The sequence below is a fragment of the Lissotriton helveticus genome, chromosome 12 (genome assembly GCF_964261635.1).
Source record: "Lissotriton helveticus chromosome 12, aLisHel1.1, whole genome shotgun sequence".
NCBI lineage: Eukaryota > Metazoa > Chordata > Amphibia > Caudata > Salamandridae > Lissotriton > Lissotriton helveticus.
The window spans coordinates 586,486,817-586,502,993 of record NC_136073.1 but is presented as its reverse complement, the minus strand read 5'-3'; the positions used below and the strand labels follow the sequence as shown (position 1 = coordinate 586,502,993).

At 40.8% G+C, this 16,177-nt stretch overlaps 1 protein-coding gene across 2 annotated transcripts in view; it reads left to right on the top strand.

Annotated features, from left to right (window-relative positions):
* PRCC (proline rich mitotic checkpoint control factor) overlaps positions 1 to 14,745 on the top strand; it is a 216,835-nt gene extending 202,090 nt beyond the window's left edge. For both annotated transcript variants that reach the window (XM_078668317.1, XM_078668318.1), the window contains exon 7: positions 13,888 to 14,745. In XM_078668317.1, the coding sequence (XP_078524443.1) occupies positions 13,888 to 13,974 (87 nt within the window). In that variant the 3' untranslated portion in view covers positions 13,975 to 14,745. The remainder of the gene's footprint in view (positions 1 to 13,887) is intronic.
* Positions 14,746 to 16,177: the final 1,432 nt, after the last annotated feature.

The following is a 16,177-nucleotide window of genomic DNA, read 5'->3' as shown; positions in this document are numbered from 1 at the left end:
CCTAAAGTAACTGTAACTCATGCGCTCCCATGCACTGCTAACTACTGCTCATATTGCATCACTCAACGTGGTCTATGACATCATTGATAGCATGACAGCAACATCTAAAATGACATCATTGATGACAATGCTATGCATGCCTGGGACTTGCATTGGTTTCAATGGCACAGTTCGAAGCATCTCAGAAAATGCGAACCGTGGGTATGGGAAATAACTGCTCTGACCGCCACAGGAGGAATTCTGCAGGGCTCTAGTTTGACCTCCATGTTTTATTTACACAAGGAGCTGCTGAGTATTTATGGTGAAATTTGTTGTGTGCATCCACCAGTTTGCTGATAGAAAATATCTATAGATGAAAACGTCTTCAGTCACAGGTATTATCACTTGCAAAACTTGTCTAAAAAACTTTCAGAAATAGTCTCTAGCTGTTAAATCCAGAAAAGACTGCATTGCTCCCCATTGCACGAGACCAACTAAAATTCACTACAGATTGTCTTGAGAGTCTGAAAATTGACAGATTACCTGGTGTTTGGATCAAATCAAATCTGTCAATGAAAACACTCATGGAGCACATAAGCAAATCAACCTGAGGAGCTCTCCTTGCCTTCAAAAGGCCCTGCCAGACCAAATGGATTTATGTGTTACAAGAAGACATTGCAGTTCCTTTTTTTGTTCTGTTGTCTCCCCATTATCAGCATACTGCGAGTGCAAAGTAACTCTATCTGTTGCTTTTCTCAAAATAAAGACTAGACAGTTCTATTACAGTTTGAAATGTTGATAATTGCAAGTTTATTAAGGAAAATCAATGAAAAAAATAGTCTTGCGAGTTCCATCAGTAAAACTTAAATTTCAGGTCACTGATTTGAAGATGTAAGTGCGTATTGCCTACATATATATCTGTTGTTCATCTCTGACCGTAGCATTTTATTGCTTTACACCTTCCCCACGCGCAGATGAAGGACAAATCGGCATCTTTACAGTAGAATTTCTAACTTATTTATGCTTCTCTACCCACTTTTACCTTCTCTTTTCTAAACGGAGCCTGAACCATTTTTTTCCTATGCCTGAACGTATTTCAGAACTCTGTCTCATGTTCTGTGTCTTACAAGTAAAGCACATTGACACTCATTTAGTAAGAGTAGTAATATATAAAAATCATAACTGCCTTTAAAGCTAATTTTTATCAAAAAACTGTTTAGAGAGATTTTCTGAATGAAGTCACTATTGGAGTGCAAATGGATTTTCCCTCTTTTTCATGAAGGTGGGTTCAGTTTTTCAGCTATATCGTAGCGTCACTTCGCCCCGGTTATATCACTGTATTGAGTCTTTAACAAGTGTCTATTATCTGGTGATAGAAATTCCTCGAAAGAATAACCTAGTTTGTGCTTTATCTGAGCTACATACTACATACTATCACTGGTTGCTGAGTTAGGAGATGCCACACTGGGACTGAAGGACAGGGAGAAAAGGAGCAAGCCTGAAAGCTATGCTGAGCCTTCTGAGTAAAGGTCTTGAACCCACATTACAGGAGTACCACCTCAGTGAAAGTCCAAAGGGATGAAGCAAGTATACCTTAAAAATGTGGGGACCCCTTACCACTGTAACACATAAAGATGTAACAAAAAGTAGCAGCACAATCCCTGTCCTTCTGCTTATGGATAGTAACAAAGACAAGTTGATCATACAGGCAACCACTTGTGGACCTACTCAATTTCAAGGCACCTCATTGAGGGTGCCACCGATACTGAGATATTTGTTGTCATAAAACTCAGCATGCAATGTTTGTGTTCAGTTCTTAGCCAGGACATGTCTAGGTTAAATCAGAACATCTGGGAAGTGGAAACCTCCCATGCGTGGAACACTGCTTATCACCCTCATGTCTTCTACACAAGACAGTGATAAAACACAAAATGATGGGGCCCCCTGCAAAATTGGTGAGGGGCCCCTAAGTCTCGTACATCTCTCAGATCTTCTTTGGCCTTTTATCGAATCATTGCCCCCTCAAGAGATGCCTGACCTCCTGCACTGCAGGGGCTTGCTATAAGCTCCTAACATGAAAATGTAGAGAATCCTTTATGGAAAGGTTTCGAATGGTACCAGAGCCATACACCACCACAATGCCTTTAAGATAGATGGCACTTTCCCCTTGTTGAGGCACCTGAGCTGCGAGAGAGGCCTAGACACGTCTTAACTCAAAGCACGAAAACTCTCCTCAGCGGCCATGCCAGGTCTCCTAGCTATTACAAAAGACAAGGGTCCAAAGCTTAAAGGGATAGTGTACTTAGATTATATAGACCACAATAGGCTACTATATGTTTTCCACACCCAGCCGGGTAGGAAGTTTATTTATAAGTGTCTCCTAGCTATAACCGTACATCAGATGGAAATGTAGATTTAGACTGATTGCATATCCCTCATTCACTGGATTTCGTCCATAGTCTATTTCGAGTTGAAGATTACATTTTATATGCTCGTTAATAGATCTGCATGGAAGTAATAGCACAGCACTTAGGAAGTATGGAACCTTTTTTGAAACAAAATAACAAAAAACTCTGAAAAGCTTCTGGATTGAATTGTAATGGACATGTTTCAGTCCGCATGATACCTTTCCTATACTCTCTTGGGTTAGGCCACAGAAAGGAAGCATGAAAAGATATTCTCTACTGCAAGTGAACACAGACCTCCAGACTTGCTTGCAGACACCTGCATGTAAAAGGTTCATCTGGATCTGCATCTTCAGCTCCACCTGACAAAGCGAGTGAACCAACGGTTTACTTTCTTAAAAAAAGCCATAAACATCCAAATTCAACCCATGATCTGTGTTTTATTGTTGCATTTTCAATCAAATTTCTTTGGTTTTCAAAACAAAATTCTTAAAAGGCAGTTATTTCCTTAAACCGAAGGTGTGATGTTTCACTGAGCATTTCCCAAATACGTTGTGCAAATTGCACACTAGCTTTCTGCGACCATCCCATGTAATGTTCCATTGCAAAATGGAAAGCCGAAACAGGTCACAAACACTCCTGATTCATGAATATAAATGAGTTGTGTAGTTGGGTTTTGTGACCAACTACGAATGACGGGACATAGTTATGGAAGGCTGTTAAAGACAGGAGACGTCAGTCCCTACATTGATTCCTCAAGAGTGAACAGTTTTTAAGTTGCGGCTAGACAGCGCATGTGCTGTCTGGAAGCTTCAGAATCGCTCTCATTTGTTTTGATACCATTCGTAATGCCTTTTTTTTGTGTTTGGTCCTCCCATAGAGCATGAACCAAGTAAATGTCTCCTTCCACTGCTCCTGGTTTTTGGAGCTATTGTTTTGTCTTTAACACCTTAACCGCGGTCAGATTTACCGCGGTGCGCTGAAGATTACGAAAACCCGCGGTTCATGACGAGCTCAGCTCGTCATGAGTGTACGAGAGGTGTACCTCATGACGAGCTGAGCTCGTCATGAGCGTCAGAAGGGTTAAGCACTGCACAGTAGTGCTCATGTTTTCACTTGCTCGGTTCCCACTAACCCTCCATTCATGTTGCTTCTTTCCTCCTCCCACTCGCTCCCAGTGCTAGACGCTGTTAATTGCAGTGTTCTATCCACTATGATGTGTTCTGATTACCTTACGGAATGCTGGAGCGTCTAGAACGGACTTGAATGAATGAATGAATATAAGCTTTGTAAAGCCCAAACTAAGCCCAGGGGCGTCAAGGGACTGTGGAAAGGGGTCAGGATACAGAGGTGCCCATAAATAAAAGGCTTACAGATTTTAAATAGTGAAGAGCCAGGTCTTCAAGGCCTTACGGAACAGAAACTGGGTTTCCAGAGCCATGATTGAAAGAGGAAAGGAGTTCCAGAGTTTAGCCGCAGCCAGCGAGAAGGCCCTACCCCTCTCCCCCCAATCTGGCTTTCCTAAACCTAGGGACTTTCAGAAGGTTCTTCCTAGCAGATCTTAGCTGCTTCACGGGGACATATCTCCGAAAGAGTTTTTTAATGCCTTCTGACCCCATATTGTAGAAAGCCATTTGTACCAAGCAAAGGACTTTGAATACAATTCTCTGACCCAGAGGACGCCAGTGCAGATTGCTGATAGTGCTCGAGACAGAGTGATTTTAGGGAAGGCTTCTGACTAGTTTGTTGGTACAAAGATGAATCGTAGGCAAGGTAAGTTGCAACTCTTTATCACCGGGCTCCTCTCCCCCAAGAATGCAGCAACTGCCACACAATGAACATTCTAAGGAAGCCTTCCGAAGGTGGGGAGGGAACAGGAGCATTCCAAATAAAACATAAGAAACATTAAGAACAAATATACATGAATTACATCTTCCGCCCTAAACAATAAAATAAGAAGTGATTATAACATTTGTCTATGAAACCTTTTGGTCGCCTAGTTATACTTCTATCACATGTCTTCTTTCGGTGGCCATGCACATGCATTAACCCTCTAGACTCCAAGCTAGGCTGTGGCAGAATCAACGTTAAGGTTCACCCGAAAAGCAAGTCCATTTTTTTTTGTGTGCAGTTTTTTCATAGTGCTAACTCGACCCAAAGGGATTGAAGTGTTTTACATGATCACCAGTTACATTAAACAAGGATACGTTCATTTCTTGGTAGTCCGGGGAGATAAAGTGATTTGCCCAGAATCAGTTTGTTGAACCTGGTTCCCCAACTCCAAAGTCGACAACAGTGGGCATTCTGCCATCTCCTCTCCAGTCTGTTGATGGCTATTCATTCAGTTTAGAAAACTTATTGTGGTGGGAACAGAAAAGTGCCGCATTTTGGGGCGCGCAAGTGCTCTCTTTTTACTTTTTTGACGTGTTTTACAATACCGAAAGGTTACTCTGTTATAACTTATAGTTCTCAGTGTATCTTTTCTTTTCTTATGCTCTTCCACAGTTTACCCTGTAAAGGCGGCATGTAGCAAAATAGATTGCTATGCATCATTTGTGTGAGCCTGTTTACCTTGTGTGGTGCCTTTGTGTACATCAATTGCAGTCTGCAATGCAATTAAGAAACTTCCCATTTATGGTTTAGATTTAACTTAGATCCATGCGATAGTGGCACATTTTAGATGTTAAACGAGCGTCACACCGAGGGGGTGCGATGTACAAATGCAGAGATGCCTTTACAAAATGTTGTGGCTTAAAACAAGTGGGAGTGAATGTGCGTGTAGGAGAGAGCATCAGCAGAGGAAGTGATAACAGGTGAAGTTCTGGTGCCAAGTATCATGTGGTTTCAGCATTGCCGACTGGAGCGGGGATTTCTCTGCCATATTCAGTCTTGCTTGGTGAAGTAATCCAGAAGACAATTTACTAGTAAGAACTAGTTTATTAAGAGCAGACAGCTTAAACATCCACAAAGTACAGTAGTCCAAGTCTCTCTGACCAACCACCACTATTAGAACACTCAGTGACATAGATAACATAACAATTCCATAAGAGTGTTCTAACAGGGAATACTACACACCTTCCCCCTTTGGGGGGAAAAAATAAAAAAAGAGAAAAGAACCCCTCCCCACACCCCCCCCCCCCCCAAAAAAAAATTAACGTACAAAGTCATGCAATTTGACAGGAGTATGTTTGATGCGAGAACTTTTCCTCAAAACAGGACTATGCAAATGTATATCATTCTCTACATCAACATTACCAGAAACATTACCAGAAATAGGAGCGTTGGTACTGCTCACACTCGAAGGAATAGGCACATTGGTGTTGAAACATTGTGGGTCACATCCAAAAGTATCCAGCAAAGCAGAGGAACTTTCGTTTTCTGCAAAAACCCTATGAGCGCGAACTTGAGGGGATAGTCTAGATTCCGTAGACTTACATAGAGAAACACGTCTAAAGTTCCATATTTTGCCATCTTCAACTCTCACAGCTTTGCTGAATAATTCCACAACCTTACAAGGATCTGACCATTTCCCCCATTTGTTACCACAAAACTTGCCAAACTTGACTCTTACAAAATCTCCCACCTTGATTTTAGGACAGGGGTTAGCTTTCTGAGAAGAAACTCCTTTCATTTTCCCTTGATACTTTGAGACTTTCTCCTGAACTTTAGAGTAATCAGAACTATGAGATAACTTAACCTTCATCCACCGAGGAAGAAGCTTTGATCCAGGCTTCCTACCACGTAACATTTCAAACGGAGAAAGACCAGTGACAGAATTAGGAGAAGTACGGTAAGATAATAAGGTTGCACGTAAAGCTTTTCTCCAATCCATGTGACTCTTAAGTGCCAACTGAATAGACTCTTTGATAACTCTATTAAAGCGTTCAATCTGACCATTAGCTTGAGGATTGTAATTAGATACACGCTTATGTACTATGCCACGCCTTTCAATGAATGAAGAAAACTCCTTACTAATAAACTGAGGACCATTGTCCGAAATAATTTCAGCAGGGATACCCTCTCTACAAAAGATCCCATCCAAGAATTCAATAACTTGTGTAGAAGTGATTCTCTCAACCATTTTCAACTCAGGCCACTTGGAATGATAATCAATCAAAACCAATCCAAACACTTCTTTATCAGAAGACAAGTTAAGAGGACCAATAATGTCGACCCCAAGTTTTTTCCAAGGACATGAAACAAAATCGACAGGAGACACACTAACATCAAGAGGTTTAACAGACTTATCACTTTTTGCACAAGGGGAACAAGAACTCACCCATTTGTCAACCATTCTATCCACACCAGGCCACCAGTAAAATTCCCTAATGCGTCTTTTGGTGCTAGACATCCCCATGTGTCCTTCATGAGCCATGGAAACAATCTTTTCTCTTAGCTTGAAAGGAGGCACTATCTTGTCACCTCTAGTAACAAAACCATGATCAAACATAAGTTCTTCTTTAATCTTGTAAAAGGAAGATACCTCACCAGAAAGTTTTCTCTCTTCAGGCCACCCATTCTGCAAAAACTCAACAACATCGGACAAAATGCAGTCCTCACACATAGTATCTCTCCATTCTGCCTCGGAAATAGCATCCAAACCACTTTTGAAATTCTCACTATTTACATCATCAATAGAGAAAACTACATCGGAATCATTATCAATACTATTAATAAGACAGTTGTTAGGTAAAGGCAATCTTGACATGCAATCAGCGTGCACATTTAATCGACCAGGAATATACTCAATGGCACACTGAAATTCCTGCAATTTAGCCGCTAAACGCGCTAAACGGGCAGTCAAAGTCCTACCACCTACAGCTTCTAGCATGTTAATTAACGGTTTGTGGTCAGTCCTTAACCCCTTCGACGCTCATGACGAGCTGGGCTCGTCATGAGGTAGCCTCCTCGCACGCTCATGACGAGCCCAGCTCGTCATGAATAAAGGGAATATACAATTCTCAGCACAGGAGGGGAATACCATAAGCATTCATGTGGTTAAACAAAATTTTGTGCCCCACAAGAATTGTCTAAAATGTTGTGCTGCCCATGTACAGGCTAATAGTTCTTTTTCGATGGTAGAGTAGTTGTATTCAGCACCTCTGAGAGTTCTAGAAGCATAAGAAACTACATACTCCTCGCCCATATTCTTTTGCAACAGTACAGATCCCAATCCAACATTGCTTGCATCGACAGCTACTATACAATCTTTACCTACTTCAAATGGTCTTAAGAAAGGAGCATTCACAATTTCATTCTTAAGAAGTTCGAATGCACATTGTTGTTCTTTGTTCCAAACAATTTTTTCATTTTTCTTCAACAGAAACCTTAAAGAATGAACTTTTGAGGCGTAATCCTTTACAAATTTGCTGTAGAACTCTGTGAGGCCTAAAAATGATACCAATTGTTCTTTTGTGGTTGGAGCAGGAGCATTAGATATACTCTTTATGTGATTAAATTTAGGTTTGATGCCTTGTGCAGAGATCTCATGGCCCAAATATTCCACACTACTTTGTCTAAATTTACATTTAGCAAAGTTTAAGGTTAAACCCTTATCTTGTACACATTGCAACACTTTTTCCAAATTCTTGTCATGGTCCTCAAAATCCTTTCCAAATACTAGAATATCATCCTGGAAGGCAATAGCACTAGAACAACCCTCCAGGACCTCCTTCATGAGTCTTTGGAAAACAGAGGCCGCACTAGCCAGTCCGAAAGGCATGCGACGAAAACGAAACATGCCCTCAGGAGTAATAAACGTTGTTAAAAACCTTGATTCCTCATGTAAGACAACCTGGTGGTAAGCGCTAGCCAAATCAATGGTGGAGAAAACACAAGCACCAGATAGTGTAGATATGAGTTCGTGAATGTGTGGTAATGGATGCCTATCGATCCAAATTTCTTTATTTAGACTGCGAAGGTCCACACATAAACGAAGCTCACCATTACTCTTAAGGGATAAAACTACTGGCGAAACCCAGGGAGACGATTCAGTAGGTTCAATTATGTTTCTGGTTACCAAATCTGAAAGAATTACTTTCAGTTTGTCACGATAAGCCAACGGTACATTTCTAACTCTATGTCTGATAGGAGTGGCGCCATCCTTTAAAATTATTCTGTGTTGAAAATTAGTAAACTCACCAAGAGTGTCACTAAAAATGGACGGAAACTTATTCCTTATTTTAACAGTGAAAGCGTTATCTTCACAAGGTACTACATAAACAGGAGGTGATGCATTGGGATCAAGCTTGATACCTAATTCATGCTGGTGTGGCGAACCAAGAATAGATGCACCCTTAGTAGAGACATACACTTTCCCTATAGTTTTCCTATTCTTATATTCAATGTCCGACCACATAAAACCATCAAGACTGATTTTATACCCTGAATAGCCACCAGGACGGACATCAGGTGGTAAAAGTTTGGTAGAATTCCAGAATTTATCAAACACGTCTCTGCCAATGATGCTGTACCATGCACATGAATCGATCAACATGGACATTTCCTTCCCATCTATTAAGATGTTATCACTGGGAAAGCCTTTGCACTTATTATCATCAACACACAGTAAAGTATTGATTTCAGAAATCTGATCGGAATTCTCTTCTTCATCACAACTTACTAAATTTACTCTCTGGGAAGATCTGCACATTTTGCTGAAATGACCAGACCTTTTATATTTAATGCATATCTTGTTCCAAGCAGGACAACCCCTATAGCTGCCTACATGATCAGTCCCACCACATCTGTAACACACTACTTGGTTTTTCTTACCAAGAAAACGGTTATCTTTTCCAAAACTCTCTTTTTTATTAAAAGTAAATGGAGGTTTCTTAAAATTTTGAGAATCTTTTACTAAGGCTACTTAAGGAACAAATTCTTTACTTTTAGTATCCTTCCCTCTAATTTCACTAACAAAAATGTCAGATTGTTCGATGCCTTTGGCAATATTTAATACTGCACTAAGGGGGGATTCTGTGCCCATCCATAAACGTTCCTGGATCTTTTTACTTTTAGTTTTCATCATAATTTGATCTCTTAATACTTGTTCAAAATTAATAGTTTCAAAAGAGCAAGAGCCAGCTAAAGTACGAAGAGCAGCAACATAGTTCTCGATGGATTCATCTTCCTTTTGAGCACGGGAATAAAATTTAAACCTCTCCATCACTGTATTAATTTTCTACCAAATCTAGTACTCATTTGTTTAATTACCACTTCAAATATATTAAAATCACCCGCACCTTCTATTGCAGGTAAATTTTCTAATTCTTTTAACCCTGCTCCACCTAAACAATTTTTAAGTAAGGCTAATTTCCTTTTAGGGGAACAACCATCCTCTTCAATCACATCAACATACGCTAAGAACATGGGATACCAGAGATCCCATTCCATTTTTGGTTCACCTGCAGAAGGAAGAAAATGAGGTGGTGTGTTTATGTTGCTAGACATTCTTATCTACTAATACAGGTATAACATAAATCCAATAAATATTCTTAAAAAAAATAAAGAATTAAAATAAAGAAAATAGACACCGATGTCTGTAGCGGGCAAACATTGCTGGAAAGAAAAAAAATAATAAAAGTAGTCACCGATGTCTGGGTAGGCAGGCGAGCGTTGCTGGAGTATTACATGTGAGGCAAATTAGTTCAAGTAGAAACTTCGCGGTATGTAAAATCGTCAGGTTCTATAGCTCCGGTGAAAATCAGTGCATTGTTTTCAGTCGCGGTGAAATTGATGAAATAAGATGGCCGCCATGCGTCTGACGTCACTTGATGCGTGGCGTCAAGACGCGATGCTGTGAAGCGTCAAGGCGCGATGCCGTGATTATATGATTAGCGTCACCTTCAATCAACAAAGAAGAACGTTCGCAGCACGCTCCAGGGTTAGGTAAGCGTTTAAAAAATGCACGATGAGTTCTTTCTTTAAAAAACTGCACCTTTCATGGTATGAGCGCTTCCGAAATGTGATCGAGAATCCTTCCAAAATTAAGCCCAATGGGGCGAAGAAACGAGAAAAAAAAAATTAGTCCTTGAAACTGAAATGCAAACGCTACGCTCCAATTTACACGCAGTGCACACAAGTACCAATAAAGTCCAAAAAGCAGATGGACCAAAGCAAAAAAAATCAATATTTGACTGTAAGGAAACTCCCGCTGGTGCAGTCCAAGCACATATGAAACAATCAGCCGCAGGTGCAATCAACACACTGATAAATACCTTTTTGAAAAACGAGTGAACGCTGTCTTGTAACTGGATAAAAAGTAAACTTATTTTCTTGAGATGGATCCTTCGTTGTTAGTAGCTCCCGATCGTCGCCAAATTTATGAAGTAATCCAGAAAGACCATTTACTAGTAAGAACTAGTTTATTAAGAGCAGACAGCTTAAACATCCACAAAGTACAGTAGTCCAAGTCTCTCTGACCAACCACCACTGTTAGAACACTCAGTGACATAGATAACATAACAATTCCATAAGAGTGTTCTAACAGGGAATACTACACTTGGCAGGAACCACGATATCCTTTTTTTTGGTTTCAGAGACGTCTTTGTTTTGGCTGTGCGTGCAAGGGCCAGTATTTTATTTGCTCTGTCTGTGGCTTGCATTTGTCATTTTTCAACTCCAACTCTTGGCGCATACATTCTTTAGTCGTCACTGTAATTAAGGTGCTGAGCTCGTTTTTTTTATTAGACCCACAATTGCTTCACGGAAAGGATTGCTACTTGCTGCAAGACCTTTGTGAGCGGGACAGGTTGCTTCTGATTCACTAGGCATTACTTGATTCTTTAAGCGTTGAGACCCTATGACTGTATGGGACTTCTTTCAGTCGCCCCCCTACTTCCAGCTCTCAACCAGTTGTGTGATCTTATTACGCTTTAAAAATACAGAGATATGAGTTACAGGTTTATTGTGGGCACCTACTAATTTTTCTTTTCTTCTAACGAAGCATGTACGCTGGAGTGTGCTTGCAAAAGGCCGCTGCAAGTACTCAGGGTTGGATTGGGATCACAATTTGGCCCGGGCACTGACAAAAAAAGTGGCCCACATTCGCAGGGCGTGGCCCACATTTACGGGGCGTGGCCCACATTCACGGGGCGTGGCCCACATTCGCAGGTGCGCCCTTCATGAAATACATAAGGAATGTAAGTGGGAGATATTGTTCTTGGGAAGGGCACAGGGCTAAGGTGACAATGTCCTACAAGCTGAGCAACTGAAAAACAGCGAGGCCCCTTTCTATTAAAAAATAATTCCTCAGCCCTACAGCGCAGGAACACCTGAAAAGCAACGAGGCCCCTTTCTATTACAAAATTATTCCCCTCCCCTCCAGCGCAGGAGCATCTGAAAACAGCGAGGCCCCTTTCTATTACAAAATTATTCCCCAGCCCTCGAGCGCAGGAGCATCTGAAAACAGCGAGGCCCCTTTCTATTACAAAATTATTCTCCTGCCCTCCAGCACAGGAGCACCTGAAAAACAGTGAGGGCCCTTTCTATTACAAAATGATTCCCCAGCCCTCGAGCGCAGGAGCACCTGAAAAGTAGCGAGGCCCCTTTCTATTAGAAAATTATTCCTCAGCCCTCCAGTGCAGGAGCACCTGAAAAACAGTGAGGCCCCAGATATTTGTAAATTACTCAGCCTTCCCCAGGAATTCACTGCCTCAGGGCAATGGCCTGGCAGGAGAGGGGATAGAGCAACAAACACAGCTGCTGGGCCATCCATGGGAAGGGGGAGGAGCTAAGGTGAAGATGGTGCGAGTTCCCAACATCACCTGGCCCCCACAGTGAGACCCATTCTTCCTCGCCCACTATGCCCTGAATGACAAGGGCTGTGGGTAAGGTGTTAATGCAAACACTGTTCAGGGCTGCATCGGCCCCAGGGGGGCCGAGTTGGTCCTTACATGGCTTGGTGGCTACCCCACAACAGTGTTCTTGTGAAACAACTATTTCTAACTCAAGGTTTTGCATTTCGTGACAGCATCCGTTCTCCCTAATTCCCTGATGTGGGTCACTTTAATAGGCCCCCTGCAGTGGATGTGGTATGGACAAGTGCTTCTTTCCTCCTCCCACTCGTCCCCACTGCTAGACACTGTTCATTGGAGTATTATATCTCTCCGCTATGATATATGATGATTACCTAACTCTTTTTTTCCTTAAGACGGAATTTATGCTGGCTAGTATCTTTGGTCGTAACTACGTCGTTCTTGTGATGAATGGAAAATCCAGCCAGTCAGAGATGGCCGCTACATTCAGTAATCGCGATCTGCACTTTTGTCAACTGCCTGCACATCAAAGCTTCCATTGCAACCCTACAGGCTACTACAGGAAACGATCTAAAAGACACTCACATTGGCATAGGCATTGCCGAGACCTATTGGCTTTGCCAGTGCATGTTTTTTTGTTTTTTTTTAAAGTCCATGTTCCTTAAAGAGACAAGTGCTGCTTCAAAACAAATCCGTGACACAGAAGGAAAACATCTGTGGAAGCATGCCCTGCTCCTCTGGACCGTATGCTTTCTTTCAGGTCATACGGCATGATTCTGAAAGTAGGAGCATTCCCATTGTAGATCATTTTCCACCTCAATTCAGGATGCAGTAACTGATCAGATTTCAAACACATTTACAGTCACAACACATTGATAAATTGCATGCCCTCTCCATTTCGTAATGAGCTGCCAAACCCCTTCCGCACGTCAAAAAAGTTTTTTCTTTCTAACAAAAATGGTTTCGTTTTTTGAAAAAAGTATTTTTGTGGTTGCAAGCCCTGAGATCTTGTACATTGCTGGGTTTGCAATCGCAAAATTATGTACATGAGGCCCTAACTCCCTAAGTTCAAAAAGATAACTTAGCTTGGCTTTACAATTGCTTCTTATTTTTTGGCCATACTACTAGTTATCAGTTACCTGGTGCTGCTAGAATTTGGCCTCACTCTCCCAAGAGCTTGCCTATTTATCGACTCATGCCCAAAATTTCATTTTGATACCTTGGATGCAGGGAACTACATTTGGACATGGATGTGTCCATGTTTTCTACACAGTTATAATTAAAACAAAGTCAATAATTTTACACGGTTGTTGAAGGCCAGCCTAAACATTGTGTGCCAGAAGGATTGCAACCAAATCACTTTAGCAGCCCATCAAATAGGTCAATGTTTGTAAAAGGATCTTTTTTAATGTATTTGTCTTGCTTGCTCTGTATTTTCTGCACCGTCGCTAGCTTGTCTTTGACAGAATATGAATGTATTGTTTATAGTAGGTGCTGCATTCCTTTGTCACATTATACATTATTCATGTATTTTGACACATTAGGTTTATAACCCATACATGAGAAATCTAGGAATTTACTTCTAAAACCTGGTGACTTTTGAGCTCCTTCCCCATTATACTAGAAACGTGTTAACTTTGAATGAAAACAAGTACTCGTTGGTGTATGTGTTTTAATGAACTATTTTCAATTGATTGCAGAACTTTAAAAAACATGTACATTCTGGCCTTTCTTTTGTCTTGTTTTAGGCTAAGGAGCGAGAATTGGAACTGAAAAATGCTTGGTCAGACAACAAACTTAGCAGGCGCCAGACTCAAGCCAAGTATGGATTTTAGCCTCTACCTTTCTTGAGGGTGGAATTGGTGTAGATGACCCAACCCAGGCATGCCCAATGGACTTGACTGTTCCAGCTGCGAGTTTCCAGATGCCTACGTTCAAACGTTTCCTTAGATGTGTGATGTGTGCTGGGATAATCTTTTTCTCCAAAAACTGCTTAAAAGAAACGGATTCTTTCATCTTCTGGTCAAACCATGTTGCAAGACATTGATACTGAAAATTATTTGGCACTGTGAAAACCTTTTTGTATATAAAATTGAAACTTGGATTTATATATTGGAATTCCAGGATCAGTTTGATACGGAACCTGTCTAAAAGCATCAAAGATGACTACAGTGATTGCTTGACACCACCGCTCCCTCCACCCTTACAATAGACTACCACTATTCTATTATGCTTTGTTTTAGATGCCCATTTTCTTTTAAGTTTAGTCTTTAACTATGTTGATGAAACAACAGAGTGCTGCATCCCATCTTTCCTTTAACATTGTGTTAGCAGGTGCTATTTTTTCATTAATTCTTTTTGCCATCCCTTTATCCTACCATCAAAAATTTCTTTTTTTATTAAAATTTTAAAAAAACGACTTCTTGTTTTTAGACAGGAGTAATACAGCTATTTGGATTGAGTTTTTTTAACGCTTGAATCCACTCCTAATGACTGCTTCTGTACTTTGTGGCTTTAATCCTGATCATCAAAGGAAAGCAGTCTGTTTTTCTAAAAGGGTATTATTGTCCATTCAGAAAAAAAGTCGCAATAAAAAGATAAAATTACTAGTCTGTGTCAAAATGTTTAAATATATTTTTTATTGGTATGAGCAGGAAAGAACGGAACAACCATGATAACACAAATCGACGCATCACAAAGAAAGAAATTCTCTGACATTTTAAACCAGCACAAAAAATGGAAACCCCATACTTTTATCCTTTGTGAAGTCTCAACTCAATAGATGAACGTCTGCTTCTCCATTTTGGAATTCAGTGGCTACGGAAAGGTGAGGAGGAAAGCAGACGAGGCAAGGAGAGAGAGCAGGTAGTCATCCCAATGAATTCAAACCAGAACAGGGGATTAAGGCTGCTCTGCCCGCACTGGTGATGACGTCCCTAAAGTATAAGAGTGTGTAGGTGCTGGAGGTCTGGGACACAATCCCCTAGATCCCAATAATAGAAAGCCAAGAAACTTGGTTTTCAAGTCAAGTTGCACAAAAGTGACCCCTCACCCTTCAACAGTTAATATGATGATAATAATACAGTTTCAGTAGTGTTATTCACATAGTTCAATTAACTTTCTAGTCGTTCTCACAAAAATTCCAAAGTCAGGTTCTTCAGCAAAAACCAGATGTCTACATGCTTCACTACACGCCGACACTCTTTTTACGGCCTTTACTTTTTTTATAACCATCAAAAAATGGGAACTTCTTATACCATGGAATTATGATTACTTATTGTTCCTTGAAATTAACTGAACCTCAAGTGTGAAGACTAATGAGAAGCCTTGATATATAGAGAATTTTGACAAGCCCTGAAGAAGTCCGGTTTCGGACGAAACACGTTGGCTATTGGTTTTAATCATCATTTGTGAATAAAGAACCTCTTTTTGCTGAAGAACCTGACTTTAGAATTTTTGGGAAAACGACTAGAAAGTTAATTGAACTATGTGAATAACACTACTGAAACTGTATTATTATCATATTAACTATTGAAGGGTGCGGGGTCACTTTTGTGCAAGTCATCCCAATGAAATTGACATTGTAGCAGTGGAACATACTTGGTTTTCCCACTGATAAATCACGGGTCATGGGAATTCTAATTGGGATCAAGTAACTTAACATTTACAATTAAACAGTCAAGACCTGTTTCATCATCTGGACTTTCTCGGTGCTTGGAATTATTTTTATTTAAAATAAACTGTTGATTGAAGTACTGTGACCTTTTCATCTTGTGATTCCTGAGTGAAGGTCAAAAACCCTGTATCTGATAGAGACTTCTAGCCACAGATTCCTTACCGTAGAATGTTTCCCAGTCAGACTGGATACAGACATTTTTATGTGAGCAGTACTCCTGTGCCACCGATAGGTCGTGTCGTTTGGCTCCGCTTGGCATTGTCTGTGCCGGAAGGGACTTTTGCAGTGCATATGTAGGTGCCAACCAGGCACGCTGACGTCAGTTCTTTTCTTTCCGCGCCAGCCAGCATAGATCCGGGAAG